The sequence below is a fragment of the Zootoca vivipara genome, chromosome 4 (assembly GCF_965207765.1).
Source record: "Zootoca vivipara chromosome 4, rZooViv2.hap1.1, whole genome shotgun sequence".
Lineage (NCBI taxonomy): Eukaryota > Metazoa > Chordata > Lepidosauria > Squamata > Lacertidae > Zootoca > Zootoca vivipara.
This window is the reverse complement of record NC_142587.1, coordinates 25812180-25837612: the sequence shown is the minus strand read 5'-3', so window position 1 is coordinate 25837612 and position 25433 is coordinate 25812180. Positions and strand designations below refer to the sequence as shown.

The 25433-nt window shown below is 40.3% G+C and overlaps 1 protein-coding gene across 6 annotated transcripts; it reads right to left on the bottom strand.

The window, feature by feature from the left end:
- Positions 1 to 383: 383 nt before the first annotated feature.
- SLC9D1 (solute carrier family 9 member D1) lies at positions 384 to 25429 on the bottom strand. 6 transcript variants are annotated; one of them, XM_088668594.1, is made up of 14 exons: positions 25301 to 25429; positions 22272 to 23145; positions 20965 to 21144; positions 19902 to 20093; positions 17600 to 17728; positions 17221 to 17313; positions 15705 to 15891; positions 12991 to 13108; positions 11549 to 11744; positions 9876 to 10026; positions 7931 to 8010; positions 5832 to 5981; positions 5024 to 5080; positions 739 to 1654 (listed from the first exon to the last, which is right to left on the bottom strand). In XM_088668594.1, exons 2-13 carry the CDS (start codon positions 22782 to 22784, stop codon positions 5051 to 5053), a joined length of 2019 nt encoding a protein of 672 aa, XP_088524720.1. In that variant the 5' UTR covers positions 22785 to 23145; positions 25301 to 25429; the 3' UTR covers positions 739 to 1654; positions 5024 to 5050. The 6 variants fall into 6 exon arrangements, with proteins under 6 accessions (XP_034970224.3, XP_034970225.3, XP_034970222.3 ...); XM_088668595.1 differs by having other exon boundaries at positions 25296 to 25386; XM_088668593.1 differs by lacking the exon at positions 25301 to 25429 and adding an exon at positions 25103 to 25215.
- Positions 25430 to 25433: the final 4 nt, after the last annotated feature.

Genomic DNA, 25433 nt, shown 5'->3' with positions numbered 1-25433 from the left:
ACACCTGACAGTTTTTGGGACTCCCTCAATGAGGTACATAGCAGACAGAGCAGGAGGGAAGCCATGCTGAGCTGCACAAAGGCAAACCTGAGGCTGGGGAGGAAGAGGAGGAGGAAGCTGGCCCACCGGCCAGGCCACCTTCTGGACTGGTCGTGAGCAAGGGGGCAGACATCTTTCTCTCTCTGGGCATTACTTGGTTCTAGGCCAGTGGTTAAAAACCAACTAAGTCACGGGGTGTTTCTTTCCTCCAAAAGTAGCAAAAGGAATTGATTTTGATGATGTGATTTCAAAATTTGCAGAGAATAAAGTTAGGAAAAAAGGTTTTAAGTGCTTATGCTCACAATGTTAAGTAAATAAACCAGAAAATAACACTTGCAACTGTATCTTATTTTTCCTTCTTTTAATAATTTCAATGTGTGTGGGGGGGGTGACAAGAAATTTTCCGCACCGGGTACCACCTGACCTTGCTACGCCACTGGCCACAGCACATGCAGCAACAAAGTATGGATTTTGGGAAGCTGCTCAGAGCCACTATAGCTACATATAGAATACCACTAAGATTGTTAAAGAATCACATTTTCAATATTAGATTTGGAATCAAATAAGGTGGAATAGTTCACCATTTAGTATGTGTCTATATAAGAATTAAAGACATGGACTTTCCAGTATTTATTCAATGTGACTAGATTCTGAGTTTTTCCCTTCTTTCTATATAAATAAGCAACACAAACCTAAACGTATCTTCCAAAAATAGTTTTAATTTAGTTTCAATGTCTATGTTTTGGTTTTGAACTATTAACATGATCAACACAATAAATTCTTACTATTCATACTAAAAAGTCATTTCTGATCACAACAAACATTTTTGTCAAAAAAAGAGAGACAGCTCAATGTTACAAATAACTATTTAAAATGCATCAATTAAGTGTAAATTTAGGCATATTAACTTTCAGTCCTTTGATAGGTGTAGCAGTTTTCAAGCTTATATTTGAATGAAAAAAATTAAAGTTTGTACAGCACTGAATATATATATATATTGTGGCCGTTAGATTTGGATACTAACTTATTACATAGTTCTTTAACAGTGCCACAGGCACTATAAATGTTAATTAAACTTACTACACTGACTGTAAATAACAGGTTGTATCCAGCACTACACATGTGCAAGTGGAATAGACTTCTGCTCACACTATGGGACTTCACTTTCCTCTCCCACAGCCCCCGTGTACCTCAAAATCTGCTCCACAAAGTTGGGGATACTCCAGGAATGATTGGGGAGGACCATAGGGGGAAAGAAATGTTGGGGAAGTCCCATTGTGTGATCAGTGTCTTTCTTATGCAGTGCTGGATTCTGCCTGATTCTCACAAAAAGGCACACCAGTCAGTTATTGGAATTGCAGACTTTTTGTAAAAGAAATAAAGCTTTTTTTGGGGGGGGACACAAGCTCTTCCTCCCAAATTCAGGCTATGTAGTGTGGGAAATTCTGCATTTGTTGATTATAAAGATGCTTTCTTCATGAAAGATTTGTACTAAGTAACTTTAGGAACTTAATCGTCTTTCAGGTCTTGGTACGCATTTCATAATCGCAGCTCTCCAGAGTGCTGGTGCGAGCAATTGGCTTAGAGTAGTCACACTCAATATAAGGAGGTAGACCTAAAAATTGGGAAGCAAAATGTGTTATTTCTGTGAAGAAAAACAATCTGAGCAGAAGTAAAATAAAAAAATTCCTTCAGTAGCACCTTAAAGACCAACTAAGTTTTTATTTTGGTATGAGCTTTCGTGTGCATGCACACTTCTTCAGATACAGTGAAATGGAAGTTTCCAGGCACTTATGTAGAGAAGGGGTGGGGAGGGGTGGGGATGGGGAGGGGGGATCACTCAGAAGGGTGGTGGAAATGGGTGATTGACTGACTGATAGCTGTTGATGACCGCAAACGACTGCAAATGGTTTTGCATGAAAAAGCAAGGGTTGAGATGGCTGAAGATCGCTTATCATGTATAATGAGATAAGAACCCGATATCTCTGTTCAAACCAGGTCCCTCCATGGTTTTGAGCTTGGTGATAAGTTGCAATTCAGCAACTTCTCTTTCCAGTCTATTTCTGAAATTCTTTTGTAGTAAGACAGCTACTTTGAGATCTTGTATAGAATGTCCTGGGAGATTGAAGTGTTCTCCTACTGGTTTTTCTGTCTTCTGGTTCCTGATGTCAGATTTATGTCCATTTATCCTTTGGCGTAGGGTTTGGCCTGTTTGTCCAATATAGAGAGCTGAAGGGCACTGTTGGCATTTGATGACATACACAATGTTAGAGGATGAGCAATTAAATAGTCCTGAGATGGTATGTTGGATGTTGTTGGGGCCAGTAATGGTGTTGTCTGGGTGTATGTGGCAGCAAAGTTGGCATCTGGGTTTATTGCAGGCTCTGGTACCAGTGTCCATGTTAAGTCTGGTGGTTGTATTATTGTGGGTGAGGAGTTGTTTAAGATTGGGTGGCTGTCTGTAGGCAATGAAAGGTCTTCCTCCCAGAGCTTGAGAAAGGGAGCGGTCATTGTCCAGGAGAGGAAAATACAATATTTGAACAATCTTCCTAACAATACTATACTAGCCACTATGGATGTGGAATCTCTATATACCAACATCCCACACAATGATGGTTTACAAGCCATAAGGAACACCATTTCAGATAAAACCACAGCGGACTTTGCTACCAAACTCTGCCACTTTGTCCTTACCCACAACCACTTCAAATTTGGTGATGACCTGTTCCTCCAGATCAGCGGCACAGCCATGGGCACCCGCATGGCCCCACAGTATGCCAACATCTTCATGGCAGATTTAGAACAACGTTTCCTTAACTCCTACCCACTCAAACCTCTCCTGTACCTGCGATACATTGACGATATTTTTATTATCTGGACACATGGACAACAGACCCTGGAAACCTTCCACCAGACATTCAATGACTTTCACCCCACCATCAACCTAACAATGAACCAATCTATGCAAGAAATACATTTTTTGGACACTACTATAAAAATACAGGATGGACGTATAGACACCACCTTATACAGAAAACCAACTGACCGACAAACATATCTACATGCTTCTAGCTACCATCCCAAACATACCAAACAATCCATCGTATACAGCCAGGCCTTACGTTACAACCGCATCTGTTCCAACTCTACAGACAGAGAATCTCACCTAAGAGATCTACAGCAAACCTTTTTAGAACTAAAATATCCACCTGATGAAGTTAAACAACAGATCAACAGAGCCAGACAGATACCTAGAGAGAACCTGCTGCAAGACAGACCCAAAAAAGAAAATAACAGAACACCACTAGTCATCACATACAGCTCCCAAGCTAAAACAGTACAACGCATCATCAGAGATCTACAGCCTCTCCTGGACAATGACCGCTCCCTTTCTCAAGCTCTGGGAGGAAGACCTTTCATTGCCTACAGACAGCCACCCAATCTTAAACAACTCCTCACCCACAATAATACAACCACCAGACTTAACATGGACACTGGTACCAGAGCCTGCAATAAACCCAGATGCCAACTTTGCTGCCACATACACCCAGACAACACCATTACTGGCCCCAACAACATCCAACATACCATCTCAGGACTATTTAATTGCTCATCCTCTAACATTGTGTATGTCATCAAATGCCAACAGTGCCCTTCAGCTCTCTATATTGGACAAACAGGCCAAACCCTACGCCAAAGGATAAATGGACATAAATCTGACATCAGGAACCAGAAGACAGAAAAACCAGTAGGAGAACACTTCAATCTCCCAGGACATTCTATACAAGATCTCAAAGTAGCTGTCTTACTACAAAAGAATTTCAGAAATAGACTGGAAAGAGAAGTTGCTGAATTGCAACTTATCACCAAGCTCAAAACCATGGAGGGACCTGGTTTGAACAGAGATATCGGGTTCTTATCTCATTATACATGATAAGCGATCTTCAGCCATCTCAACCCTTGCTTTTTCATGCAAAACCATTTGCAGTCGTTTGCGGTCATCAACAGCTATCAGTCAGTCAATCACCCATTTCCACCACCCTTCTGAGTGATCCCCCCTCCCCATCCCCACCCCTCCCCACCCCTTCTCTACATAAGTGCCTGGAAACTTCCATTTCACTGTATCTGAAGAAGTGTGCATGCACACGAAAGCTCATACCAAAATAAAAACTTAGTTGGTCTTTAAGGTGCTACTGAAGGAATTTTTTTATTTTACTTCGATCCAGACCAACACGGCTACCTACCTGTAATCTGAGCAGAAACCCATTAAAGTATTCAAAGAGATCCTTCCACCAAAGCCAGTGTCTTCTATTCTGACAGTGGCTCTAGGCTAGGGTCTTGGGCAACGGTCTTTCCCAACCATGCTCCTATGCATGCAAAGTACATTATATGACGTAATTATATTTGCACACTTGTGATAGTCTTAATCCACCCCCCCCCCAATAATGACATTTGCCATGTTGCAGCCTTTGAGTAATTTTGTCACAATACTTTTCAAAGGCATCACTTAAATGGGTGGAATTTTTTCTTGTACTAAAATAACACTCAGAACTAGCAGGTCATAAAAGTTCCATCTGGAGAAGTCATGACATCTTTACCTACCCAAACACACAGACAGATCAATGTCAACAAGAGAGTTTGAGAGATCAGGTGAAGAAGTAAATGTTACTGGAGTAATGAAGATAGTACAACAGTGTAACAGGCATTTGATAGTCTTCACCCTATTTTTTAATCTCTTTTTTATCAAGTGGCTCTGAAACTGCTCCACTGGGTTGCCCATTATCTGTAAGCATTATTAATGTAGTTTCATTTACCAGAGGTTGCTTACGGACCTCAAAATGAAAACTCTTTAAGATCTCAGCAGTCCTCTTTATCAGTCTGGGACCCAGCCTTAGGCTTCCCAGTCACAGAAACATTAGGCTGCTTCTGATGCTACAGCATGAAGGTAACTAAGACAATGGCAACTAGAAAAAATGTAACCTACCACCCCATTTATGCAGCAGATACTTATTCAATCCCACAAGTAGATCATCACACAATGCTTAAAAAGAAAAGGATTGTCATTATTGTTCTATTACCAGGACTTGGAAGATAGCACCACCAAGCTCAATATGCAACAAGCAACATTTTATGGCAAGCCACGCCTTCTTATTCCTTTAATTATTACCCATCCAACATGCCCTGTAATATTTGTCAATCTACAGCTAAAATGCTACTAGAAGGTGAGGCTGGTGGAGTCCAGCTTTTGGAACACATGCATTTGACATGGCCTAATGAAACTTTTGTGCAAATTTCCCATTAAAGAAGAATGAACCCCCAAACAGCCTTGGGAAGTTGCAAGATAAAGCAAATGCAGGAGCTAGAATCTTTTCTCCCTTCTGAAGTTTTTGTTTCTACCCATGGGTGGGGAATGCAGGCCTACCACTGTTTTGCAAGGGGGAAAACAGCTGGGTGGGTTTGAAAAGGAAATAGAATGGAGGTAAAAAGTTAACCAACTCTTCCCCCTCCCTTTCTTCTACTAATGAAGCATTAAGACTCCAAAGCTGTTTCTGTTTAAAAAGGGGGGGGGAAGCTTAAAGAAGCTACCGACAACTGTGTATAGCATACAGTCTCAACATCCCTTAAGTTGACCATTTTACCATATGGTTTTATTACATGCTTCAAAGTGTGAAATGGCTTTATGGCTGTGTGGGGATTTGAACTGTGGTCTCTCCTTCACCCCTAGGTCTGGCACTCTAACCACACCACCAGCCTGGCTCTCCGTGAAATGGCATTATGATGTCACAGCTTACCTCTCGAGAAATTATACCCGCTCTGCGTGCTCTACTTCCCAAGACAAAGGAAAATTCACTGACTTGAGCCAAGCCTGCAGATACAATCCATTTGATGTACTGACTGCTCTTTGGAAGAATCACAGAAAGGACAAGCACTGCCAGGAAAAACTGAGAGAGAATGTTTTTAACAATGCAGTGGAAAAAACAGGAAAGTTTATGCTACTTAAAATAAAGTAATGTTAAGAAGTTATTTCATTAACCACAGTTATCTAGTTTATACTGATTAGCAGAACAGAACAGGTCAGATTGTAATCTAGGTAATCTTTACACAGCATACTAGATTAAATTTAAAGTGTTTAGGGTTGTATCTCAGCTTTGTAACAATGAGAAAGCTGCTCACACAATAAGGCTGTCCTTTTTTCCACTGCAGACACACTGTGCCTTCCAGAGCCTCTGCTGAGGGCCAAGGCATCCCATAGGTGAGACCAGGAATGTGGTACAGGGGATGTTGAGTGTGAGTGGAATGAGTGAAAACTCTGGAGATTCCAAACAAATTTTGCCATTCCACTGCAACTCCTGTACCACATTCCAGCTCCCAGGAGAAGCTTTTTGCAATGCGGTTGGCTGCAGTAAAGGTAAAGGTAAAAGTAAAGCGACCCCTGACCATTAGGTCCAGTCGTGACCAACTCTGGGGTTGCGGCGCTCATCTCGCTTTATTGGCCAAGGGAGCCGGTGTACAGATTCCAGGTCATGTGATTCCAGGTGAACCAGAGCAGCACACGGAAACGCCATTTACCTTCCTGCTGTAGCGGTACCTATTTATCTACTTGCACTTTGACGTGCTTTCGAACTGTTAGGTTGGCAGGAGCTGGGACCGAGCAACGGGAGCTCACCCCATCACAGGGATTCGAACCGCTGACCTTCTGATCAGCAAGCGCTACGGTAGGCAGTAGTGAAGACTTAATAAGAAAGTTGTTGCTTAGGTGGAACAACTACTGAAAGAACTGGACACAATTCTTTCTCATCAATTTCAACAAACATGTGCTTCAACTTAGAATGCCTGCTTAAATTTTATAGTTCTGGAAAAGTTGCAGTCTGGTAAAAAAACCCTCAACAAATGTATATGAAATAAGAGAAAAAAGCTTATTGGGCTTGTGAGTTGCAGTTCTTTCAGCAGTTTGTACACTTCTGCTGGGATTAAATATAGTTTCTCTTTGTATATTTTAAGCCAATCTAGTGCTTTATTATGGATCAAAACAATATATTAAGCATAATATATTAGGGAGGCTTGCCTGGCACTGATGCAGATATCTTTTCAGTACTATGTGAATATATTTCTCTCTTCCCAGACATTTAGTTGCTAAGTTTTCCTGCTGTCATTGCTGACATTTTATCTGAGTAATCTTCTGTGGTTGGGCAATTGTTCTGATAACTGAATCTGATAACTTTTTAAATATTATATTTTTTAAAATAGAATTTCAGCCTATATATCTCACATTGGTATCTTACTGTTGTTTCTTTGACTAAGACAGATACAGTGGTACCTCATGTTATGTACCGTCCCCCTTACGAATGCTTCAGGTTACGCGCTCCACTAACCCGAAAGTAGATGCCCCTTGTTGCGAACTTTGCCCCAGGATGCAAGCGGACGTTGCGCTCCAGCGGCGCAGCAGCAGCGGGAAGCACCATTAGCGAAAGCGCACCTCATGTTACGAGCAGTTTCTGGTTACGAACGGACCTCCGGAACGGATTAAGTACGTAACACGAGGTACCACTGTAGTAATGATTAATAAATTACTACTGCATTCCCACAATCTGCATTCAGCAGTCTGAACCAGAGCCAAGGCTGCAGTCCTAATTTCACAAAACTGGGAGTAAGCCCCACTGAATTCAGTAGGACTTTTGAGTAGACATGGATAGGATTGCATTGTAAAATAGAAACCCGTGGTTAGGTTCCTATGGGAAAAAAAACCATCAGTTGAGTCCTTCATCTAGCATTCTTAAGCCACAGAATACCAGTTGCAGGGAATGGGGTTGCAGTCACCATAGTAACGTAATACAAAATATCAACCTTATTCAATTTTATTCAAAAGAACTGACTATATATATAGATATACCTTCATTATTACCACTGAAAGTGTAAGGAACAGCAGGACTGTGAGTTCGTATATTACAAACGTAGGGAAAACATGAAGGCCTGCAAGAGAAAAAGAAGCATCTTACAGCTATTGTGACTTTTTTCTAAACATTGCAATATTTATAAAAGAGCACAGTGATGAAATATTGACAGGAATCTTTCTTAAAGCTTGTTGTTGAGTTAAGCATGCCATATTAAAGAATAATATTTTAGATGTTTTCATTTTACCCATGATATTAGAGAGGCTGCATAATTCAAGTGGAAGTACCATCCACCAGATGCAGTATTTCAGCCTACAGAGTCTGCTGTAGATGCTGTCTCTAAAGCATAGTGGTGATTGCTTACTAGCTGGTTGTTCCTGAATTAGGTTAAAAAAAAATCCTTTCAGTGATGTTACTAGGTGACAATCTCCATTGAACTATCAACTATGACCCAAGGTCTCACTTTTGGTCACTTACTGCCAGCACAGACTTAATGAGCGCATATGTGAAATTAAGATATTTTTGCCCCTACATGCATCACTTCACACTTGTTTATACAGTGGTACCTCGGTTTATGAACACAATTGGTTCTGGAAGTCTGTTCATAAACTGAAGCGTTCATAAACTGAAGCGAACTTTCCCATTGAAAGTAATGGAAAGTGAATTAATCCGTTCCAGATGGGTCTGCGGCATTCGTAAACTGAAAATTCATAAACCGAGGTTCCACTGTATTGAATTGCATTTGCCATTTTACCACCCATTCGCTCATTAAAGAGAGCCCTTTGAAACATTTCACAACCGCCCCCAAACCGTGTTGAATCATCTGCAAACTTGGCCACCTCACTGCTCATCTCTAACTCTACATTGCTTGTGAACATGGCCCAATACAGATCCTTGGGAGAACTCCACTTCCCACATTCCTCGATCAGGACAACTATCCATATATTCGTACTCTCTGCTTCCTGTTATTTAACCAGTTCCTGAGCCACAAGAGGACCTTGCCTTTTAGTCAATGATTGCTAAGCTTACCCAGGAGTCTTTCATGAGGTACCTTGTCAAAAGCATTTTAAAAGTTCAGATGCGCTATGGCAACTGGATCATATATGTCTATATACTTGTTGACACTCAAAGTAATAGGTTAATGAGATGGAATGTACCCTTGTATAAGCCGTGCTGGTTTTGCTTTAGCAACAACTTGTTATTTTATATACTTGGCCATTTTATATTTAAGAATACTTTCCACAAGTTTTCCTGGGACATGCATATAAAGCTAACCAGCCCAAATTTCCAAGATTCCCCTGGATCCCTTTTTAAAAATTGGTGGTACATTGGCCACTTTCCAGTCCTCAGGTATAGAAGCTGATTTGAGGGATGTTACATAGGTTCCAATTTCTTGAGTCACCTTGCTCCCCAATACCATGTCCCCTTTGCTCCTATAACTATTGGGACTTCTTTCCAGTCCCTGAGCTGTGTGATGTTTCAGTTCAGTTTCAAACTGACAACTCCCCTTTCCCTCTGGGACATAAAGAGCTACAGTACTTAGGTTCACATAAGGAACTTTTATCAATCCAGATCTTCAATTCTTTTTCTTTTTATACAGTTCCACATGCCATATCACAAACTGCTTGAATGTCACTTTAATATCATAGGTAGTTTGTCATGTATCATGGTGGTTGCAGATCAAGAATAAGCCTAATGACTCTGGAGGATCCATAGTTCTTTGGAGTCTAGTTCAATAGTTTTGTCTACCTGAAGACAACATTCTGTGCCTTCACACCATCACCAATTGATGCCAATAGGCTTCACAAGCACAATGCAATTGAAATTGCAACAAGCACAATGCAATGGAAATTTATCCTAGTTATTACAAATGTACATTCCTTTCCCTTTGGCTGTTATGCTGGTAAAAATAATAATCATGTATATATTTTTGTAATACGTTACCTATAGATGCAAAGAATATGATGGCAAGGAAGTCACGTATTGGTTCAATACAGGACATAATTTCTTCAGTAACCATATGACCCTGAGAAGATATAAGTGCTCCTGCTAGAAAACATCCCAATTCCATCGAAACATCCAATAGCTCTGTGACCTGTTAGGGGGTGGAAAATATTTTTATTACTATTTTGTGTCTATTGTTAATTAACTTTTCATTAACCACCTTGCTTAAAAATTAAATATTACATGCAAATTTTTATAACACTATCCTTATTTAATGAAAACACTATAATTTCAATAATTAAAGTTAGAGGAAATATGCAATTTTAAGACTTCTAAAATTGTAATATTTTTGTGAGTTATAAAATGGTCTCTACCAACTTTGATTTCCTAAACACAATTTCACTGTAGTAAATCCACTTGAAATCCAAACTAGTCACACTAGTGTCTCTCATTAAATACAAACAAAGGAAACTAACCATATTAATGTATTTAGGATGGCAATGCAATGATCTAACTGCAAGTGGCCATGTACATATTTTAAGAAATGTATATAAATTTTTCAAACTTACTTTTTATGCCATATCTAACACTAGTGCATTCAGCGAAAATGCCTTAACACCAAGATATTTGCTTTTAGAAGCTTGTTTTATAATACAGAGAGATTGCTGTGTAAATCTGTAGCAGCAAGGACAAAGTGTCTTCCTGCATCTAAAAGGCTAGTTTATTGTGGCATGAGCTTTCCTGAGCAACAGTGCACTTTCTTAGATGCATGATGTAACTGTCTGAATGGATAATATGTTATGAACAAAGAGAGAACAATTATTTTCTAAGAAAGGGAGGCCAAAGGCAATGCAAAACAATTAGATACACCTGATCTAATGCATGTCAAATAACTGAAGAGTAAAAATGAACATAAGATCCAGTCAAAGCATAAAAGTATTTGCTTATATTCTGTATCTTTCTATGCCTCTTCATCACTCATCTCTTCAACCTACCTGGTTGCATGAAATGACTAGTCTACATGGAATCAGTTAACATTTGGCTCTTCCCTTCTAACCTGCAGTTACCTTCCAACCCCACCTGCCTGGCTTCTTATAGCCAATCAGCTTCCTCCTCCTTAGTCTTAGCTGTAGAACCTAACAGAAATGAAGTTGGCTCTGCCTGTCATTGGCTCTAACGCCACCTGCTGTTGACCTCCCTGTCATCTGTCCTACTGGCCCAAATGGGTACCAGCCAACACCGGGGGGGGGGGGCAACCAGGAGATTTAACATATCTCCTTCTCATCAAGTTGATATAACTTCCCAGAGACAACCCAGATTGACTCAGACATGGCAGGCCATGATGTCTGCAATAATGGCAGCTATATGGGTGGAACTTTAGCTGTAGAATTAAGGAATTTTAAGCTAGGATTATGTATGGACAAGCATTTTAAGCTATGCACAAGCATTTTTATCAGCAGCCAGCTTTCTGACTGGTCCAATATTCATTTAAAACTTACATATGAAGATAGTTATTAAATTTGTTGACATAATTTTTTATGTAATTTACATATTCACCTATGAAGCCAGAGTCCATGAATGAAATCTGCATTTTCTCCTGGAATTATTTTCAAAATTAATATATCACCATATCATGTGCAAGTTAAAAATAAAGAAATATTTGGAAAAATTACCATTAACATAAGAAACATAAAAGCAGATATTCCCAGAACTAGAATTTCCTTATTTCCTTTGCTTTCCGTATGCAACTTGCGGTAGTATGGTCCTATTAGATAAGTCTTTAAAACAAGACATATAAGCAAAGCAGCAGCCAAAGAAAAGAGGATTTGTCCAATCAGCATCAATATTCTCAGTATTTCCTTGATGGTGCTAGAGAAAAAGAACAAAAAGTCAGTTCAGTGTCATTCTAAAAGCTCTCTTAAAATGATTTTTCTTATTAAACAGGAAAATGTGTGCAATTAATCTGTACCTGTCATTTACAGTTTCCTAACCTGCAATTCCTGCAAATGTTAGACTACAACTCCCATCATTCCTAATCACTGGCCACACTGAAGGGGTCTGATGGAAGTTGGAGTCCAATAGCATCTGGAGAACCACAGGTTAGCCACATCTGGTCTTTAAAAATAAAAAAAGCAGACTTCAGGAATATATAAGCTAGAATAAAAGTTGAGCCTTATCTAATAAATATTTTTGAAAATGGTGTGCCTGTTTGCCCTCTAAGCATTTGAATGCCTCTTGAGATATCATGTGAAAGTTCCTGAGGAGGAGGACCCAGTTTTTTGTCTATATTTAGCACTGGCTGCCATATTGAATCAAGATGGTGAACCAAAATGTTCCACACTGCACCAGTGCCAAAGGATCAGAAAATATCACTGCCCACTTTGGCATGATGGTTCCAGAGAACGGGGAATGTGTTTGGCCTGCATTTGGATACTGTCACGTGTCATTTAGAATCCAGATGTCAGACTGAACTGTGTAACCTGCACCAACATTTGGACGTCACTGAAGTTACTGTTGCCCAATTTAGCATGGCAGTGCCCATGTTGAATTTGATCTATATTTGGATACCACTGGACCATTTTGAATCCAGCTGGTATACTGAACCATTCAAAACTGCTACTAAAAAGAGCTACTAAAGGAGCTACTAAAAATATTTAGAACCGGGTTAAATTGAAATTTGAGTTACAATATAAAGAGTATTAGGATGTATTTAACATCTAAGCCCTATGCATGTACAAATGATAGCATGTACCAATTTTGTGGCCAGCCCCTCTTCAGGAAATTACACATCAAACTCAGGGAAGTTCAAAGAGCAATTTGAAGGTTAAGAAGCTGGACTAATGAAAAGAAAGTTGACATAGAAACTCCAATTTATTTATATTTCCAATTCCTTTGCACCTCTGAACTGCAGCATGGAAAGCAAGTAATTATGTACCATGAATGTCAACAGTAAATTAGTTATTAGATGTATGATAAAACACTTCATTGCATTCACACTTTAAGAAACATGCAGCATGAAGGAAAATTAACATACCATGTACACAGTCCTGAAATCCTTGGAGGAAAGGCAGGCTAAAAATGTAATGAATAAAAGCAAACAAATGAACTTTGTTACCTGGAATGTGTGCCAACACCTGCTTGAATAAGAGTTGGCATAACAGCTATAAATAAGCCAAGCTGTACATCCTGCATAACCAACATTGAAAGCAGAACACTGCTGTAATCAATATCTCCTGGGAGATTAAAAAAAAAGAGGCAGATGTTAAATATGTTCAAGAACTGCAATATTAATAGTGTCTGTTTCCTTGATAATGATTTGCCACTTATCATGAACTTGTTATATAATATCTATTTGGTCCAAACTCATACATGTGAAAGTATTACAGAAAGAAAAATAAAATGAGTGTCTAAGAAACTGTGTGCAAGAAGGCATGACTTTCAGAATACTGTATCTATTATTGAATGGCAAATCAATGGGAAGGTCATTTTGAGCCCCAAAATACAAGCCAGTACAATACAAATACTGTACAAGCCAAGTTCCAACTTAATTTTGTTGCCATGCAATTTATGCTGCTGCATATCTGTTGGATCCACGATTCAAGGACAGAAAGGTACGTGATGACCGCACTGCTTCTGTGTTTGACTGCATTACAAAACAAGCAGGACACTTAGGGCCTGATGAGGAAAGCTTACTTTCTGCAGAGTACAGAACCTATTGGCCAACAAATTTAACAGAGCATCTGGGATTCTGCCAAGCATAACCTTCCTGCAACACAGTAGCAAGACCTATGCACAATACAGCCTCTGACACCTCCTGTCTCTTACCTACTTCAGATTCCTCCCTCTTCTGTAGCACATGAAAGAAGCTGGTCTATGTTTTGAAATACACCAAAACAAGAAATAAACTGACATGTGAAAGGGCAGAAGCTTGTTTCAACTTGGGCAAACCTTGTGTTTTTAGATGTCCATGATAAATATGATGGGAAATATGAAGAAACCAAAACTTTTTGATAGAATAAAGACTAAATTTCACGTGGGGTTCAGTAAGTTTTGTTCCTCCTCCCCTCTTTTTCTCAGCTCTTTTTATGTTTGCTTAACACTGTGGAGGACTGGAGAAGACGTAATAGTTTTCAGAATAGTCATTTGTTTCACAATAATGTTGATGGTTTTTCTTCTTATTTTTGCCTGCTCCACATAAGCTTGCAAAATCATAGAGATGAACTTCCTGACAGTTGAGCAGCTTGCAGCTCCATTTGTAACAAAGACTTTAAAAAACAAACGAGTAATTATTGTCTGAATAAAATCAACTTTTAATATACCAGTCATATTTCTATGGTAAATGAAGCTATGCATAATGTATTTTATGTTCCTAAAGTATCAAACTGACTTTCAATATGCAAAGAGTACTTTTTAAAAGTACTGCATTTTTTTCTGAAAATGTCCATTCCCCACTCCCCCCCCCCAAAAAAAGGTATGGATTTCTTTGTGGCTTCAAAATTCTTGGAAATTTTTACAAATCCAGTAGTTCCCCAGCATTCTGAGGCATGCTGTCTTGTCTCTGAACGTGGAGGTAGCATACAGGGGTGGACTTTGGTCATATGGCACCCTGAGCAAGGACAAAATTTGGCTCCCTAAATATTTATTTGGTGCCCTCCCCCCCTCTTGCCTTCCATTTTGCTCTCAAGTGCACTACATCACAGTTGCAGAAACTCAATCACCTGCCTGACCAGGGCCTAACTTTGAGTAGGTACCAGCATAAATATTGGTTTATTATTATTATGTGTCCGCTTGGCTCAGTGCCCTGTGCAGGGGAACTGCCCACACCACCATAAGTCCAGCACGGTAGCATATCTCCATGACTAGTAGTCATTTATAGTCTTATCCCCCATGAATTTGTCTAATTTCCTCTAAAAGCCATCTAAGTTGGTGACCATCCACACTCTTGTGGCAGTGAATTCCGTAGTTTAACTATGTGCTGTGTAAATAATTGTTTCCTATTGGGTGTCCTGAATCTCCTACAATTCAGTTTGTAGTATTATGGGAGAGGAAGAAAAACTCCTCTAGCTCTCATCTGCAACAGCTGTGCGCAACTCATGATTCAGTTCCATAATTAGCCCGTTCATCATACCAGACAGATGACAAAATACCATTGAAAATATAAAGCTACACATGCAGATGTATTAGCAGGAGTCTATGAAGATGTCTTATTCTCAAGCTTTTATGTTTTCAATAGATTATATCTAAAGCCCGCATCTATGCTTTTCTAGAAGTCTATCACCATACATGTCTCTTGAGGCTTGCATTTCATAGAAACCAACTTATCTCGCACAGAAAGCATTATGGAGTGCTGTGATTAGACATGCTGCAGGATAAGTTCTGTTAACTCAGGTATCAGCTGAGAAACTAGGAATAGAATCTTCAGAAATTATTAACTGCATGGAAGGCACTGGATCTCAAATCTAGCCTTCCAGACACTTTCGACTACAACTCCCACTATTCCTGACCATTGGCCATTGTTACAAAGGTTGATGGAAGTTGTAGCTGAAAACATTTGGAGGGTACCAAGCTAGAGAATACTATGAAAAGTGAAGGGCAATTGGAAAATTCAGCAAAAATAAATGGATCCTATAATTTAATGGGTAAAGAACTCAGGGTCAGGACCATCACTATGCAAAACTCTCATTATTTAACTGGAAGTCAACTGATAGTTAAGAGCGCCCTTCTAAAACAATCAAAAGTTCATCAGTATCTTTTAAGGTTAGTTCTTTTTGCCCATGTGTCAGGGCTAAGATTAAATGGAAGAATTCAGTAGGTTAAGGATCCACCTACCTTCTTTATCTCCCCGAGCACTCCCTGCAAGGAATCTGGATACCAATGGTGTGCTTGATAATGATAAACAAGTAGCAATGAAAACGCTCTGTGTTGCTCTAATTTGTAGCAAGTGTCCCCACAGTAAGCCAAACGCAATCATCAGGAATGTCATGTAACAGGGTCCTTGCAAGGATATCTTCCACACCTTTGAGAATAATGGTCACTTAGATTAGCATAATACTATTTCAACATTGCAACTGTGTTTATCCTTTAAATTTTATGATAAAATTTAATGCAAAACAGCTTCAGAATATATAAATCCTGAGAGTTCTTTAGACAACCCAAACTGTTCTTAAATGTCATTGTTTCTGGATCTATTTAACAATATGAATTCCAAAAAAGAAGAAGAGTTCCCCCTCCCCGGCAAATAGATTATATTATGCTATAGATTATGAACTGGGAAACTCACACCTGGTTAATGCAACCCTTGTCCTCAATGTTTAACTGAAAAAGGTGCTAGGATATATATTATTACAAGCAGCAAACAAACAATCCTGCAATACTGAGTAAATTGTTAACTTGTGCTCAAACAGTAAATAAGCTGTCAGTAAGGCAATAACTCTTTAGCATGCAAGCATTCCCATATAAAATTTATTTATAGTAGCTTGATGGTCTCTTTCAGCTCACAGCTCCCAAAGTGGAGTCCGGAGGCAAAGCAAGATGTGGAATGACAACACAACAAAGTGTTAAAGGGACTGTGATGAACACAGCTATGCTCTAGCAAAGAAGCTTGGAAAGAATTAAAAGCTGAGAGCGCAAGCTGGAAGGTCAGTGGAAAGGGAATGTAAAAAGGAGTGAGAAGAAAGAAAAATGGTATAAACAGGTTTGCCACCTTGGTGAGAACCCAGGCAGAAGAGCAATATTAAATTGCCAGGTTAACACCACCCACTCTGCCTACCCCACTTTCAGACTTTCAAAACTCTTGCACTGCCCCAGAGGTACTTTCCCAGAGCTGTTTGTGTACCATCCACCTTACTGCTCTTCTGACTTGCCCAGTTATAATGCACTTGCAATTATTTCTCTTCTCTCAGTCTCTAGCTGTTTTTTGTCCCTGCAGCCTTTGCACTTGGGGGGCCAATCATGCCCTAAATATGAATCCTACCCATTACAGACACAGTGTTCTCCCCAACATGCTAGCTTTCCACGTACAAGGATTTTCTTTTGTACAGAAGAGCATCTGAGCCCACACTTGCCATTTGAAGTGGTATAACCCAAACACAAATCTGCCACCTCAGTGAGAACTAGGTCTCTGTGTCTATGTATTCTAGGAGAACACATGTTTATTTTCAAAAAAGATAACCCCCTGCAAACTGTATATATTTTTTCAAAAAAAATAGGTGTTAAGGGAAAAATTTTTTGATGGCTAGTCAAGCAACATTTTTTTTAAAATCATGCAAATTTGAACAATCCAAAATGCTGTTTTTCTCTTGGATTATTTGCAATGCTGATGCACATACATTTTATGGAGCAATACCTTTCTTAATCTGTCCGGAGAAAACTCTAAGCCAACGAGGAACAGTGTGTAGAATACACCAAATTCTCCCAACGTCTCTACTTGCACAATTGACTGAAAAACACAAGTTTATTCAGTTGCCACAGGTAAGTATTTTTAATTGTCTCAAAATATAGTCAACTTCTGCAAAAGTAGTAACTAGAAGTCCAGTAATGCTATACATATCTGCTTACACTTTACTTCCACAATAAGGAAAGCATACACAAGCCCCTTAATGCCCTTACCTCTCCAGAACAGATTTTGGGGCTGTACAGGACTGCCGGGGGGGGAGGGGGAGGAAGAGCCCTGGTGCATTAATTAATATCAGCTTATGTGACATTGTACCTCTCCAAAATCTTACCTTAATGCTGTTTAATCCTGATGGCCCCAAGAGTACTCCACAAATAATGTATCCAAACATAGTTGGTAATCCTATTGTTGTACATAACCATCCACAAGGCAAAGATAGCATTCCTATGGTGACAATATCCTAATAAATAAAACAAATATAAAATAAAAATGTTCCACACACATATGTCAACATGCAAAGCAAGGGGACATACTGCTGATCCAGGAAGGAAGAGGTTTCATGGATCATCACTGGGCCTTTTCAGGGAACACTGCATTCCTGAAACACTACCTGGAGTTGAGTGGGACGAGGAGCAAGCCTTGGGCTCACATGCTCTCCCTCTGCTCTTTCTCCAAGAGAGTGAAACCTCCTGGGAGAGATTTTTAAAAGTATCACTCATTACACATATGAAGCATGAAATGGAGATAAAGCTGGTGTTAATATCAGTTGGGAAATGCTTATTCCAACATTTTTTAAAAGCAACAACAACAAAAATACAGTATTTTTGTCATTAGTCCTTATAAGTGATTTTCATTTGTTCTGGCTAACTCCTAATACACAAGGCTTTTCCCCCTACCAGAATGGCATTTTGTCACCTCTCAGCTGGGCCCCAGAAGTTGGGGGATTTGACCAGCAAAGCTAACTGCACCCCTGGCTCATGAGGAGGGCTCTGTAGAGGGTTTCCTCATGAGCTGGAAGCACAGCAGGGCTTTGCTGCGGCTCTTCAGCCTCTTGGCTAACAGCTGATGTGTGGGAAAGCCATGCCTCAGCTGAGCAAGGCCCGAGCTGCTTTGGCTCACACTAGTCAGAGAGACATATGGGTGGGGGGTTGCTCATTAAGCTGGTGAGCTGAGGCACAGAAGCCTCTCCACACTTCAGCTGAGCCAGAGAGGTGCATGGGTAGGGGGGGCATTAAGCTGGTCAGTTGCGGTGTGGAAGGCTCCTCTTGCCTCAGCTGAGCAGCCTCAACAAGCTTCTCGCTGGCAAGGAGATCTCGCCCGCACCCAAGCCCAAAGAGGATCTCTGATGTGGGTTCTGCTGAGGGATGTGCATTCCGGCACCTTTCTCTTAGGAAAAAAACAACACTGCTAATATTGCCCTTTGTTGGTACTGTGCTGGTTTCACAACTGTTCTGTTTCATTTGTGAGCTGGATGAGCAGCCCAGGGTGCAATGACATTTTAGGGCAGGCATCCCCAAACTGCGGCCCTCCAGATGTTTTGGCCTACAACTCCCATGATCCCTAGCTAACAGGACCAGTGGTCAGGGATGATGGGAATTGTAGTCCAAAACATCTGGAGGGCCGAAGTTTGGGGATGCCTGATTTAGGGGCATATCACATTCTTATTTGGGTATAATTTTTTTCCCATAGCTGTGAATGGAATCAGATCACTAATTCTAAATTCATTTTTTATACCAGCTGTCACTAAAAACTAACCCAGTACCGCTCTATAAGAACCTGTAGTTACGGTGTACAGAGTTCAGATCGGAAGCTCTTACATACACAGGAACTCCTATATGAGCAAGGACTTCACTGCTGCCTTTAGTGTCAAGGGCAACTCAAAGATACAACTCAGCTTCCGCAAAACTGAGGGTGATGGGAAAGAGCTTTGACTTGGATCCCTAGATCAATACTAGATTTTTTCCTGCATTAAAACCAGATGGTTTTAAAGGTTTTTAAATTAGTAGTATATTATACCACTTTTAGTACCAGAACTCAGAATTCTCATATATACATAATGGGACTGTAAAAAGGTTGACATGTTTAATAATGGAGCCTATTTAGAAGTCTCTTTCAGTTAAGGCAGAGTGATATCTACATCAAACAGCTACATTGTATATGGAAATTATCTTCCTGTTGAACGTACTCCTGGTGCCAAACACAAATTTGTGGCTGAATCATGTCTATAACAACCATCCAAGGCAAGGTCTAAGAAATTGCTTCGCAGTCTTTCAAATAAAAGAATGAAGGATCTTGAGATAATCATACAAGCTACTGCAGTCCAATGTAGCACCTAACGTTGCAATTTTGAATTCTCGGAAATAGAGGAAGTTCATATTTATTATTTTCTGCCATTTTTGCCAGGTTTCAATAGCAGCATTTTTAATTTGGTAAAACCCAGTAGTATTTTAAGATATGACAGCAATACAAAGTTCCTGACACCTAGATATAACACGATTACAAATTGGTATTGGCAAATAATTTTAATATGTTCACAATTGTTGTTTATATTTCTGTCTTTGAAATGTAAGTATACAGACAATACTCTTAATTTAAGTTTTATTAATATGCTCAGCCCTATTTACATACATTACCTTTATAAAATGATGATCCGCACGTGGAATGGTAGAGTCTCTGGGCTTAGTAAGTATGTACTGATTGTTTTGGGAATCAATAAGCATGCTTAAACCCAAATCATCTTCTACTACCCGTTTTGAAATATTTCTTTTAGTATCCGCTTCATCTTCTTCTACTCTTAAAACAGCTTCAAAATTCACTCCCCTCACCTATCAAGGAAGCAAACATTTTTCATTATTGTCATCTATTTATTATATTTTTGTTTGTTTTCAGAGTTTAAAAGGAAAAAATAATAATGAGCAAGCAATCCTATGGTCTCATCCTCAGAGGTCACAGAACAGTGTGGACCTCCCTCTCTGTGGGCAGAGATCTGGCCCTGGAAGCCTTCTGACTGTGGCTGAAGAAACCTCCAAGGGGTACCTCTCCAATGTGGTTTCTATGGGGAGAGGTGGTCCTTGAAGTATTGCAGTCCTTAGCTGTTTACAGCTTTATAGGTCAAACCCAACTCTTTGAATTGGGCCCGGAAGCCAGGATCGGTTTAATATGCTAAAACCATTTTGCCCCAGTGAGCAACCTAGCTGCTGAATTCTGCACCAGCTGAAGCTTCCAGTCTTCAGAGGCAGCCCTGTATATAATGTGTTGCAGTAATCTAGTCTATTCTTACAACACCAGGATTTCAATTTTTATAAATTGTTTGTATTGCCTTAATAACTTCTAGGTCAGAGATATCAATTTTCTGTAACTGTTACATTGCCATTTTTTATTCTAAAAGTTTCTAGTTTTCCTACTTTGAATTTCTACAGTTATGTGAGTTACATATAAGCTATTATGTATTTCTTGTCTCTCACCACTGAAGAAAACTTGCAGTTGCTGTCTTGGAATTCTCCCCATTGCATTGGATTTCAAATTAGAATTTATATTGCAACAAGAAGAAATGAAAGACTTCTTATTTATTCTGCCAATAAGACACTTAACTGGAGAACATAACATAAAAATACTTAAGAATACTTTTGATAAATTGTTATATAAGATAGTAAGTAGCAGAACTCAATAGTTATAAAAATCCCTCTCTAAACTTACTGACTTATTGTCATCAAAGGCATGCTCTCCTATTTCCTCTTCAAGCCTATCAGCTGCTTTTCTTACATCTTCAAGAATCTCATCAAGAATGGATAAACTTTTATTTTGATGCTGCATGTTTTTCAGGGCTTCGGCCTGGTGTTTCTCTGCTGCTAGAAGTTCAACATATTCTGTTTCTTCCTGTTAGAATTCATAAAAAAAATTCTAAGATATTTTTTCAAAGCAGAAATTCACAAGATGAACATTTTATTTTGTCAAATTTCTTACAAAACTTTTAAAAAGCTGCAGAACAAAGCTTCCTGAGGTCCTTGAATTGCCTTTCAGCTTCTAGTTCCTCAATGTAGCTTGAGTGAAATCCTTAGAAAGGCCATTTTATAATAAGGACACTCAACATATGCAGTGTTTACTCCTTTCAGTAGCCATTATTTATTAACTGTACAGTGGTACCTCTGGTTAAGAACTTAATTCATTCCGGAGGTCCGTTCTTAACCTGAAACTGTTCTTAACTAGAAGCACCACTTTAGCTAATGGGGCCTCCTGCTGCCGCCGCAACGCCAGAGCACGATTTCTGTTCTCATCCTGAAGCAAAGTTCTTAACCCGAGGTACTATTTCTGGATTAACGGAGTCTGTAACCTGAAGCGTTTGTAACCCGAGGTACCACTCAGTGGTACCTCGGTTTAAGTACTTAATTGGTTCCGGGGTGCCATTTGCTCCTCAAAAAGTACTTAAACTGAGCGGCGGTAGCGCGTGTGTGCGAAGCGCCGATAGAGCACTTCTGTTTATGCGCGGACCGCACAGATCACTTCTGCGCATGCACATATGGCGAAACCCGGAAGAAAACACTTCTGGGTCCGCGGAGTACTTAAACCAAAAGTACTCAAGCCGCAGCGGACTTAAACCGAGGTATGACTGTACTCAGAATAGAACCATTGAAATAAACAGACTTAACACTCAAGAGTATAACTAACACCAGATATTGCCCTAAGCCACGCTTCCTCAACCTCGGCCCTCCAAATGTTTTGAGACTACAATTCCCATTATCCCTGATCACTGGTCCTGCCAGCTAGGGATCATGGGAGTTGTAGGCCAAAAACATCTGGAGGGCCGAGGTTGAGGAAGCCCACCCTAAGCAAAGCATTATCTCAAAATTAATGCGATGGGTGTGATTCCCCCTCCTCCACCAAGCACAGCTGGCAAGTTTGTTGAAACCAACTTAATACTTTGTTGAAACCTATCTATAGACAGTAGCTACCTTGACACCCTTTAGTTTTAGAACATTAAATTTTCAACTGTAGAGAGAACTAACCTTTATTGCTGCTTCCCTCAAAGCTTCCAATCTCTGCCGACTACTTTCCTTCATGTTCACAACATCTTTATAATCACCTTGTAAAGCTCTTTGGAGTCCATAGATTGCTTGAAATACAGAGTTTTCACTTTCATTCAGTTCCTTTTGAAAAATTTCAAATGTGTGGACCTGAAAAGTTCTTTCTGCAAGTGACAGCCCTGAGTCCTTTTCGACTGCTCTTATTGCACTTTTTAGTTTGTTGAGAACCACATTCTTTTGACGCAGGAGTCCAGATAGCTTTCTGCAGTTTTCTACAAGCCATTGTTTCCTCTGTGTAACTCCTCTACCACGATGCAGCTTTATTGCATGTTTCACTATATCCTCATGTTCCACAGGTGTTATTAGTTGACAGCAAAACAATGAAGCCAACACCCATAAGGAAATAAATCCAGTTGCCTTCATGGTCCAATTATTACCAACCATAGGAAAGCAGTTAAAAATTATTCCAAACTTTCCATCATATGCTTTTTGCATGTCAAATATATATGCAGTGTGCTCAATTAATAAAAATTAGTTGTCATTCTTAGTATACTGCTGAACCACTGAACCAAATATGAATTCAAATTCCAGAAATCAGGAGATAAAAATAACCTAAGCACTGCACACTCTTCTTTCTTCAAGGTTACATTGTTTTTTATGAAAAACATCTTCTTTCTTGGTCTGCTTTTTGTCCAAAACATAGCACTGGCTAACATCTATCAAGATGGAAAGAGGTTCTAGTGAAAAATATTTTAATATATTTTCCTTGAATTATATCAAATACTCTTCAATTACTTTTCACTAATGGGATGGTTGCTTGATCTTCTTATATGGACAATAAATGATGATCCCAACTCTGCATTTCAAAACAAAAAAGTAAAATGGCTACTTACTGAGAGGTTCTTTTTCATTACAATCAAGCAGTATTTAAATGTTGTTAAATAAATAAAAGTACAATTGATTACAATATTTTAATTTCCTAGTAACTAACTTAGCTGTGTAAAAAAGAACAATATGAAGAAAAGGCACCATATAATCTCAGGACCCTTCCTGCTTCTCTTCTCTCATCTTTCTCTACCACCACTATGTCCTTGTAATTCTTACAAGTTACCATGTCTTCCACACAAACCATCAGTTACTGTACTTTCCCTCCCTTTGACTTCTCCCACCTCCATTGCTTTTGTTATTGTGCTCCTCCTTTTGCCTGCAACACCTTATGCTCTCTACTTGTCAAGCAACTTCCTTCTTGCAGTCAACAACAGTGAACATTTCCCTGACCTCTTCCTTTCCAAATCTCTCTGGTCTACATAGATCGTAAACTCATTAAAGTCAAGGGCTGTGGCATGGCTTTGTTCTGTAGAATAGCCAGGAATATGTGATGCTGCAAATCTTGTTCTGGAGTGGTCTGGAGACCTCAGTTGTGGAACTCTGGGACAGCTCCTTGATCTCCTGCTCTTTGCTCTTCCCAAAAAACCTGTTATTGTTTTACTTTGATGCTAGGATGGTTGATCATAGTGTTGGTGAGATCCCAATGTACACACTGTCTTAATTTTCCAGAGGCATCTATACATATAAAATAAGGACATGCAAATGTGTGCTCAAGTGCCCTTGCCAAGTGTGTTAAACAGCAGTGGATAGCCATTAAAACTTCAGGTCCATCAATCCTGTCAAGGATAGCTCCAGGTTTTCAGGTAATCCCAAGCAAGACTTATTCCTCAGTAAGATCACATTCCTTACTTCCATAATATGTACTTAATTCACTAAATACGAGGAAAAGAAGAAGTAGGGTAGATTAAAGATTGTGCTGGAGCTATGGCTCAATTCAGCATCCCCTTCAAACATCTATGGACCCCAGGGAGTAGTATTCCAATGACCTTGACGGCTGCTGTCACCAACTACTTACATATACATGAGAGAACATCTAGTCCCATGAAAGGCGTTTATGAAACAGTAATTAAAACACTAGTTATAGCAGATCATTTACATCAGCCCTGACCAAGGTGCATAAAGGTGTATATCCTTTCCGCCCATTGGAAGGAAGAAATTATGAATTATCCACTTCCCAAGCTCCCAAGGAAGCTTGCTTTAAAGTGCAGGGGAGGGAACGTCCAGCAGAAGGGAGAGATTGATGTTGGAGATTTGGTGGAGAGGAGGGAGAGAGAGGAAGAGGCCACCCCCCCTCCGCACCCCTCTTTTTTGTGTGTGTGTGGGGGGGAGGATCCAACTCGCTAACAACCACCTTTTGGTCCCATACTCAAAACAACCAACAACAAACGCGGGTCCAGCACTGCCTCCTTTATGACGCCACCTTAGGAGCCAACTCCTAGGGGCTGAGGTCACTTCAGGGCCCCCGCCCAATAAAACATTGGAGGGGGTCCAAGCATAGGTGTAACCAGGATTTATTTGGGGGGTGGGGCATGCATTATGTTAGTGGAGGCAGAACCAAGTTACAGTATCTGTGACGCAACTATAGTCAGTAATTTTTATTTATTTACTTGATTGGGGGGGGGGGGCTGCCCAGCCCCATGTGTCCAGCCTCGCCCTCCCCCGGCTGTAAAGTTGATGGGCACTGCCACTCAAATCGTGTGCATGCACCGTGTCATGAGATCACACGCGAGGATGGGCCGCCGAAGGCGATTCAGGATCCGGTCTCGGAGCCTCTTCCTTCTTTCATTTTAACTGTCCGCAAACCTGGATCCCTCAGTCTCGTCAGGGCCAATAGGAAAGTGACGGAAAGGAGGGCGGCCGGGGGGGGGGGCAACGACATAGCTCTTCCTCTCTCTTCCCCACGGTCCCACCTCGCATCCCCTCACCTGCACGGGAAGGTCCCACCACCGCCGAGCCACGTCCCCATCCTCCTCACCTACACGCCGCCTCCCTTCCTTGTTCTCTCAGGTGACCAATAGAATCCCTCGGAGGCACCGCCTAGCCAAGCTCGCGCCCCGCCCACAGCCAACCAGAACGGAGGGCTCCGCCCCTGCTCCATAACGAACCCTCTGCCATTACCTCACCCGTCAAAAGTCGCCGCCGCCGCCGCCGCCAACTCTCAGCGTGAAGGAGCACAGCGGAACGACTGGCCGGCGCTTTCCCTCGCTTTCTTTCTTTTTTAACGCCTTGTGGGAAATGTAGTCCTCCTGGTGGACT